This window comes from Echinops telfairi, unplaced genomic scaffold (genome assembly GCF_000313985.2).
Source record: "Echinops telfairi isolate 266 unplaced genomic scaffold, ASM31398v2 ScPeMD7_28;HRSCAF=97, whole genome shotgun sequence".
NCBI classification, from domain to species: Eukaryota; Metazoa; Chordata; class Mammalia; order Afrosoricida; family Tenrecidae; genus Echinops; species Echinops telfairi.
The window spans coordinates 1,196,649-1,206,252 of record NW_022103925.1 but is presented as its reverse complement, the minus strand read 5'-3'; the positions used below and the strand labels follow the sequence as shown (position 1 = coordinate 1,206,252).

General features: G+C 59.9%; 1 protein-coding gene across 1 annotated transcript in view; it reads right to left on the bottom strand.

The window, feature by feature from the left end:
* The window catches only part of CPZ (carboxypeptidase Z), a 13,534-nt gene extending 8,100 nt beyond the window's left edge, over positions 1-5,434 (bottom strand). The window contains exons 1-2 of the mRNA XM_004715064.2: positions 5,335-5,434; positions 952-1,164 (exon numbers count right to left, since the gene is read on the bottom strand). Of these exons, the coding sequence (XP_004715121.1) occupies positions 952-1,164; positions 5,335-5,419 (298 nt within the window). The 5' untranslated portion in view covers positions 5,420-5,434. The remainder of the gene's footprint in view (positions 1-951; positions 1,165-5,334) is intronic.
* Positions 5,435-9,604: the final 4,170 nt, after the last annotated feature.

The window sequence follows — 9,604 nt, the reverse complement described above, 5'->3', positions numbered from 1 at the left end:
GATGGATGGATGGATGGATGGCAGGTGGATAGATGGGTGGTGGGTGGATGATGGATGCAGAGAAGGAGAGACGGGTGGGGAACTGGAATGGATGGCTGGGTGATGGCAGACAGGTGAATGAACTGATGATGAATGACTGATGGGCAGATAGGCAGGCTGGGGAGAAGAGTGGGCCTGGAGCCTGACGGCCTCACTAGCCATGTGGCCTTGGGCAAACCCCCTCTTGTCTTCTCTCTGAGCCTCATCCCTCTCACCTCCATAACTGTGGGCGTGAAGCACATGTGAGCCCCAAACTCATCTTAAGCAAAAGATGTATGTTTGAGCAACTTTTAAGGACCAGAGGTTGGTGAGAGATGGCTTCTAGATCAATCCTGCTTAGCTAAGAAGTTGTGGAGTACTGGGAGCTGGGGCGAGGCTGAGGAAGGACCCCTGGGATGTCTGAGGGCTCTCAGCATCTGAGGGACAGCATCCCTGTCCCGATTCCCACCCCTGCCTCCAGGGAGAGCTGAGATGTTGCTATAATATCCCAGGTTCCCCAGAGCTAAGTGCATCAATCCACCAGGCCCAAGTGCCATTGACCCATCTGGGGTCCAGCTATAAGGCTCAGTGGACTCTCCACTCTCCGTGCACAGGAGGTTACATCCCACGGTCACTGCCCTGCGCTCCTGAGCCCCCTGCCCAGGACGTCCTAAGACCCACACTTCCTGCAAGGCCCCTCTTCTACGCTGGAGACCTGAGCTCAGGGTGCCACCAATGGCTGTGTGGCCTTGTCTCCCTAGACTGCCAGGGACACGGAGTCTGGGAGCCTCTCTTTTCAGGAAACCAGGGATTCTGTGTGGCCAAATCGCCCAGTGCTTGGAGCCCCGTCCTCCCTGCCCTGGGCTGAGAGGGGCCCATCGGGCTTGCCCGCCCATGCGTGGACCAGCAGCGGCCACAGTGATAAAGGCTTACTCAACTCGTGCTGTCCAGGGCGGCCCGAGAACTCGATGACCAGCAGCTCCTTGCCGTTGAAGCTGCGCCCGATGCTGTAGGTCGTGGAGATGTGGGCGCAGCGGGCCGCAGTCCCCTTCAGCACGCGCACCATCTGAGCGTAGGAGTGGTGGACGAAGCGGATGGGGGGTGGCGGCAGGCCCGGAGGCGGCACTTCCTCCGCCTCCAGTTCTCCTGGGAGAGACATAGCGTCAGGGTCAGTCCATCCACCCCCTGCCTGACCCTCCACACCAGCCCCCAGGGCTACTTCAGAGCTAGGGTCCTGGGACGCTTTGGGGACCCCCTCTCCACCAACCTGCACGTGGTTTGTATCAACGTTCCCCCGGGAGGCACAGGCAGACCTTGGCTCATCACGCCTCACCTAATGCGCCCGCCCCGCAGAGGCCGCGGCTTCAACAAATGGAGCTTCTGCCGTCCCCCCCGCCCACAGCTTGGATTCTGTCCGTGCCCTTTGTCCAGCAGCAGGCGCTTACCTGATGTCTGTGCCGCAGGATGGCCTTATCTCAACCTCCTCCCTCCTGCGCCTGCCCCTCACAGGCCACGCCCCTGCACCTGCCGCTCATAGACCACGCCCTGGCACCTGTCACTCAGACCACACCCCTATGCCTACCCTACCCACTCACAGACCACCCCCCTGCATCTGCCACTCACAGGCCACGCCCCTGAACCTGTCACTAAGACAATGCCCCTGTGCCTGCTCACTTAGACCATGCCCCTGCCACTCTCAGACCACGCCCCTGCACTTGTCGCAGACCACACCCTGCACCTGCCACTCACAGATGACGCACCCCCCACCTGCCACTCACAGGACACGCCCTTGCGCCTGCCACTCAAAGACCATGTCCCTGCGATTGTCACAGACCATGCCCCTCAGCTACGCTCCTGGGCAAACGAGATTCAAGTGCACTGGGAGGCCTTCGAGGCGTTCTTGGGGCCTTGGAGGTTTGCCTGCACTTACCCCAACATCAACAGCGATAGCCACACCCAAACCCACCGCCCTTCGCAGCGTCCGGGACTGTCCCTCGGTTAGGGGCATCTTTATGGGGGCAGATTGCCACATCGTCTTCTGTGGAGCGGCTGGTGGCTTTGAACCACTGACCCTTCAGTTAGCAGCCCCACCCTGACCCACTGCGCCGCCACGCTAATCCCTGGCATCCGTCGGTGCGGACTCCCAGAGACCCTGTGGGACTGCGTAGAACCGACCCCCGGGGGTTCCGAGACTGACTCTTCCTGGGAGTAGAGAGCCTCCTCTTCCTCCCTCGGAGTGGCTGGTGGACTTGAACTGCACCAGCAGGCTCCCCGGGGCCCCTCACACTCTCAAGGTCAGTTCCTAAGGGTGCCGTGCGCAAAAGCAATGGGCGCCTGCGCTCTCTTTGAGATTTTATGGTGAGACACACGGTGGACAGAGGACAAGCCACGTCTGCAGGCCCCTCGGCCCGCAGGGACCAGCCGGGGCAGCACTGCCTTCTGTGTCCCCAGCTTGTTTTCCCCTCTGGACCTTCAGCCCTGCTGCAGGGTGAGGGTGCAGTTTCTCTGTCTGCTCGGTGACTTCGCCCCTGCACCATCAGGAATCAGCCAGAAGCTTGCTCCATGCCCATCTCCTCAGGCCACCCTGTAAAAACTCACAGAGGAATCCGGATGGGAAAGGGGGCTAAGCCCACCTGCACCCAGGACCACCCAACCTACTGTGGGAGCGACTCAGAGCAGCCCTCTTGGGGTTCCTGAACTGGAATCTTCCAGCAGCTGATTGCCACGCCTTCCCTTGGGTGAGGAGGGGAGGGCAGAGGGGCTCAGGCTGGGTTCATACCAATGTGAATCTCAGAAAACTTGCCTTCATCATCAGAGCAGGGATATACGGAGTGATTCCAGCTCAGAGTGACCGTACAGGACAGGGCAGAACTGCCCCTGTGGATTTCTGAGACTAACTCTTTATGGGAGCAGAAAGCCTCGTCTTTCTCCCATAGAGCGGCTGGGGGTTTTGAACTGCTGACCCATGCATTATCAGGCCAATGTAACCACTATGCAACCAGGGCTAGAAATGCTAAAAAATGAAACAGAAGCTTAAAGATAGCTACTGTAAGCATTCGAGTCAGAAAACCAAACTCACTGCCATCCAGTGGATGCTAGTGACCCTATAGAGCGGGTAGAATTGCCCTTGTGGGCTTCCTGGACTGTTGCTCTCCCCCCCACCCCCACCACGCCCACCCCCGCCAAACCCATTTAATTGGGAGCTGATACGGGCACCAGATCGATCCACAGTTCAGTCACAGCAAGCAGTGCTGTGCTGTGGCTGCCACCGTCCATTACAAATCACTTTCTCAGGGGGCCCTGGGGGTCCAGGTCACTTCCCCAGCTCTGGGGGAGGCCCAGGTTCCTGAGGATGGACAGCCTGGTGACTCACTCATTCCGGGCCTCCATCTCTCCTGCAGACTGGCCCTGGCACAGTGGGTGGAGGAGCGGTGCTTCCCCAAGTGCCCCCCAGCACCTGTGGGTGTGTTTCAGCTCAAGGTGGTTTTGAGGAAGAGAGACGCCTGTCATTGCAGGTAAAACCAGCAATTTGGCTGCGGAGATGCCCACAATAACCGTCCACCCCTGTGGGAGGGGTGGGGGTCCGCCCACTGTCTGGGCTTCTTCCTGGATGCTGGCCTCCCTGCGTGCCATCCCCCACTGCCCACGCTTCCTGCTTCTGCAGGGACGACAAGTCGCTCCCAGGATGCCCCTCTACCCCAGTGCTCCACTCCCCGCCCATCACAGCAATGAAAGGGCCTGAGAGTCTGAGAAGCCCCAGGGACCACCCTCTCCAGCCTGACCCCCCACCCCGAGGCCGCAGCCCATCCTCACATCCAAACTCACAGCCAGGTACACAGTAGGCGCCTCAGTAAGAGGTGGCAAGCCTGGCCCAGTTTCTGCCCAGCAGGAGGCACAGGGACGTTCCTGCCACTGTCTACCCCTGGTCTCTGTGTCCCCATCTGTGAAATAACTGCTGTGGTCTGGGTGGGAGAGAACGTGTGACCTCAGGGTGCTGGCCCCGGGGCCCTGGGTACCGCTTGCTCTGTGAAGCCAGATTGGGTGGGTGGGGGAGAGCAATGGACACAGGCACCTTGCGATTGGCCTCTTCCCCTCCAACCCCAGAAGTTCATCTTGTCCCCGTGGTGTCCAGCGTGGCCTATGCCTCCAGAGGCCCTCTGTCCCCAGGGCTGGCTCTTCAGATAAGATGACCACCCCCACTTCGCCTAGAGCCCAGCTCCAGGCCAGGACCCAGGACCCTGTGCAGGACAGGGTCAGGAGGCACGCCCCTCCCCCCCCCCAGGTCATTGCAAGGCTGAGTTTGGCAGCCCCTGCCCCACTGGGGCATCCTGGCTGGGGCTGACTGGGGGCGCGGAAGCTTTGGTCCAGGACTCAGCCATTGTCCACACCAGGCAGCCAGGACACCACAATCTCAGTTTAGCCTCCTCCCGGAGGTGGAGACCCCTGTCAAGGCCCAGAGAGCCTATCTCCGCCTGGACTCTCCCTGAGCCCTACATTGCTCTACCTAGACCTCACCTGTCCTCACTCAACCCCACTCCCTCTGACTCCTACTGCATCTCTGCCCTGCCCAGGCCGGCTGTTGTGCAGACCATGGGGGGAGGGGGGGAATGTAAACTGGGGACCCACTCCTTATAAGCCTGCACCACTGGGGAGCCCTGGGGCGCAAGGGCTTATCCAGAGACTGCTCCCCACAGGTCAGAGGCTCAAACCCACCAGCTGCTCCTCAGAAGAAAGATGAGGCTGTTTGCTCCCAGAAAGGGCTACCATCTCAGAAACCCACAGGAGCAGCTCTTTACTGTCCTGTGGGGTCTCTGTGCATGAGTCCACTCGAGGGCAGTGGGTTTGGTTTGGTCTATAGATGCATATGTATATGCAGGTATGCACACACACACACACACACACACACAGAGGAAGAGGCATGAGGATCCTTGGTGGCATCGTGGGTTCGGTGTTGGGCTGCTAACCACAGGATCGGTGGTTCAAACCCCATAGCCGCTCCTTGGGAGAAAGATGAGGCTGTCTGCTCCCGTAAAGATTGACAGCCTCAAATGCCTATATGGCCAGGACCAGGAATCTGTTTCTGCCCGGGCCATTGATTGGACAGTTAGAGCATCCTTCACAGGCCATTCTTCCTGGTCGGCAGGCCTCGCGGGAGAAAGACATGGCTGTCCCCTCCCGTAGATGGACAGCCCCCCTCCCCATGCAGGGCTGCCTGGAGGGAGTGGGGATGGCCTGTGGGAAGCAGGTGGCTAAGGTCTCCATCTGCCCCCCTGGATCCCTGGCCCCGGCTGCCCGACGCCCCTGGCCCCGGCTCACCACGCAGCTGCTGCAGGGGGTTGAAGCAGCCCTCCTCGTCCCTGGCGAAGTAGCGTTCGCAGTCCAGGAAGTAGGGCCAGGCCATGTCGATGGCATCGAAGGCCGGCTGGCAGGCCTCCCGGAGGACCTGGCACACGTGGCGGCAGGCCCTGTAGGTGCGGCTGCCCTGGCAGGGGGGTGCCAGCACGGCGCAGCCCAGCAGGCGCAGGTCGGGGTTGCACTGGCCCTCCAGCAGGTGGTGCAGCACGCTCAGCAGGATGTACTCGGGGCTGGCCTCCAGAGCCGCCCGAGAGCGGTGCGCCAACAGCGTGGGGAAGGCTGTCTGGTTGTAGGCAGCATCTGCACAGGTGTGCAGCTCCAGGTCCACGCAGGTGGCTGGAGAGAGAGGGGGGCACCGGTCACTCCCCTCCCCGCCCCCCACTGATCCCTCACAGCTGCAGGACAGCCGGGCAAGGGCTGGGCGGGCCCGGGTGCCAGTTCCAGCCCATGACGGTGCGCGGCCTTCCCACCCACCCACAGGGCAGCCTTCTGTGTATCGCAGTCCCCACCCCACCCCCATGTGTGCCCAGCCTGAGAGAGTCCCTGGGCACAAGATCAAATGCTGGCTGCTCGCTGAAAAGCCGACACAGGGCACGTAGGAAGAGAGGGCTGATGATCACCTCCCCACACCTGCGAAAAATAAAGCCGGCCCCTGAAAATGCTGTGGAGCCCACTCCACTGAGACCCTCGGGGGTCCACAATGGCACCCAGCAACCGTGGCGACCCGGCTCTCAGCTTCCAAAAACCCATCACCGGGAATGCTGAGGGTCCCCTCCAGGCCACGCGTGGGTCATCGTGAGTGGTGACAAGGGGACGGCCCCCCGGGGTGTGGAGGGGAGTTCCGGGTGGTGCCGACATTATGCGTGCATCGGATGGGGATCCCACTCCCTGAAGGCTTCCTTGGAAGAAAGGCCAGGTGGTCGACCTCTGGCCCCATGGTTTCCTCCTCAGGCTCACTCGCGGCCACCACGAGCCAGAGGTGGCCTGACGGCAGCTAGCAAGGAGGACTGCGCTGCTGGGGACACCCTCTGCCTCTGCAGCCCCCGGGGGGACTGTATATCATGCACTAAGCTGGCTCAGTGGCAACATTAAGGGCCCCCGTGCCACCTCCTGGCCCCGCTCTGCCACCACCCTGTCCTTTCAGCTGGATACCACGTCCAGCAGGATAGTGGTCTATGCGTTGGGCTGCTGACCACAGGGTCAGCAGTTCAAAACCTCTAGCTGCTCCATGGGAGGAGGAGGGGCTTCCTCCTCCTGTAAAGTCACAACCCACAGGCAGTTCTGTGCTGTCCTGCAGGGTCACCGTGAATCGGCACCCATGGATGCTGTTACCGCTAGGTGGCATCCAGTGGGTGCTGACCCACAGTGACCTCATGCAGGGCAGAACCAAACACCTCCCGTCCTGCACCATCCTCACACTTGCTCCTGTGCCTGAGCCCACTGGTGCAGCCGCTGTGTCCACACAGCTTGCCGAGGGCCTGCCTTGACTGTACCTGACCGACGTCCTTCTCCAGGGACCGGTCTCTCCTGACAACAGGTCCTCCAAGGAGCACCCTGGCCCTCCTTGCTCCTTTCGGCAGTCCACGGGGCCTTCAGTGTTCCTCTCCAGCACCACAGGTCAAACGCTTCGGTTCTTCTACGGTCTTCCTGATTCGCTGGACTCAATCCAAATCCCCAAACTCCCTTCCAGCAAGTCAATGCTGACTCCCAGTGAGTGACCCAGCAGTACAGGGTAGAAGCGGCCCCTTTCCGGGAGTAGAGAGTCTCATCTTTCCCCCTGAAGAGTGGCTGGTGGTTTCGAACTGCTAACCTTGCAGTAGCAGCCAAGCGGTAACCACTCCACTCAATAAAGCCAAAGCCAGATTCACTGCCATCGAATCCAGGCTGGCGCACAGCACCTGCTGTGGGTTTCGAGACTGTAACTGCTGATGGAGTAGAAAGCCCAGTCTTTCTCTCTCAGAGCTGCCAGTGGTTCTGAACTGTCTACCATGCAAATCACAGCCAGCGCATCACCACAACGCCGCCAGGGTTCCTGTAGGGCAGCAGTTCTCAACCTGTGGGTCTCGACCCCTTTGGAGGTTGAACGACCCTTTCACAGGGTTTGCCTAAGATCATCAGAAAACATATTTCCGATGGTCTTAGGAACCCAGACACGGCTCCTCTATCGGTCTCCAGGCCGGTCCGCTCACATGCAGAGACGCCCACATATGAGGACCCAGGGGCGTGAAGACTGTTACCCATGCTACACCATGCTTCAAGGCAAAACTTCATTTATGTGTCATTAGAAATGGATATTTCACAAAATGTAATTGCATATTGTTTTTGCGATGAATCACTGTGCTTTAATGATGTTCCATTTGTAATGATGAAAATACATTCTGCCTATCAGATATTTACATGACGATTTATCACAGTAGCAAAATGACAGTGATGAAGTAGCAACGAAAATAATTTTATGGTTGGGGGTCCCTACCACACGAGGAACTGTATGAAGGGGTCGTGGCACTAGGAAGGTGGAGCACCGCTGCCTTAGTTAAGAGTTCTAAAAACCAGCAGCCGTGCACACGGCCCCCTGCCCACCAGGTGGCACCGTGGCCGGCGCTGCTTCAGCTAAGGGGGCCATTGTGAAGCACTCACGGTCCATCAGGCGCACAGTGGGCCTCCTTGGCCCGACACCCAGGACCCTGTGGGTGGTGCTGCCGTTGGGTTGGCTCTTGCAGAGACCCGGGGACAACAGAGCCACACACCGTCAGCCCGTCCTGCACCATCGTCCGCACAGCCAATGGCTCTTAGCCACTCACTGTGCCCACCCACCTGGGTGAGGGGCTTCCTCTTTTGCACTGCCCCCTTAACCTTCCTTGGACTGAGGGAGCCCTTGAAGGCGGTCAGGAGAGAAAGCCCCCCACCCCCACACCACCGGTCTCCGCTTCGGGTGGACTTGAACCAAGGAACGGAGCACTTCCAGGAAGGGCAGTTTTAGACAAAGATAGTCCAACGCTCTTAACGATCACCAAGCTGAAATGAGGGGCTGACGCCAAGGCTCAAGTAGAAAGAAACTGTTTTGAAAATGATGATGGCAACACATGTGCCAATGAGCTTGACACCATGGATGGATTGTGATAAGTTGTACGAGCCCCCAATAAAATGATTTTTTAAAATCACCAAGCTGGGGGCAGACAGAGGAAGACCCTGTGTCTATGGGAAGCTGAGCTGCCGGCACGGGAAGCTTGGGGGTGGTTTCTGGGGAGACAGTTCAAGCCACTGGACCGTCCATGCGGACATGGCCACTCAGGGGCACCGCAAGGGCAATGACTGCGACGAGGGAAAGCGCCAGCCACAAGTGAGGAGCAGAGGTCACAGCAAGGAGCCGTCTGGGCCACTGGGTCAGCACAGCTGCAGTGGGAGGACGATGAGGCAGCCGGCCCAGTGCGGCCTCTGAAGCCCGCGGGGCCGCTCTGCTCTGTCCGGCAGTGGCCTGGGGGCTCCAGACCACAGGCTCAGACCGCTCGTCTCTGCCAAGTGTACAAATGCCACCCGCCTTGGGACTCCCTGCCCTGCTGGCCTGTGAGTGCAGCAGAGAAGACCCCGAGCAGGCGAGCTCCCCCCGTCCTCAAATCAGCCTGACCTCGAATCAGTCTCTTTTCCACAGTCCTGCACAGTGCCCTCGTGGTTACGCAGTTGGAAACCACCAGCGGCTCCCGAGCACGGGAGAAAGACGGGGCTTTGGACGCCTGCCAGGAGTCACGGTCAGGGAGCACTCACGGGGCACCCTTTCAGCCCCCGTCCTGCAGGCTCCCTGGGCGTCAGTGCTGACTCTGCGGCAGTGAGTTTGTACTGAGGGAGCCCTGGAGGTGTGGTAGTCATGCCTTGGGCTGCTCACTGCCAGGTCGACAGTTCGAAGCCACCAGCCGCTCCTCTGGAGAAAGGCAGGGCTTCCTACTCCCGTAAAGAGTCACCGTCTCAGAAGCCCACAGGGGCAGTTCTACCCTGTCCTACAGGGTCTCTGTGAGCCGGCACCAGCTCGATGGCACTGAGGTTTTTTCCTTTGGACGGGGTGGGGGGGTGGTGGCATCAGAAGTGGAAGCCAGAAATCCTGCCCCCTCCCCATGAGCCATGAGGAGTGATAGGTGCCAGGATGCACAAGACCCTGGGCACCCACTGACCCCTGACTAGCTGTTGGCCTGGGGGTCCGTTTCTCTCAGACACCCATGTGTTCTGAGTCCCCGGGCTT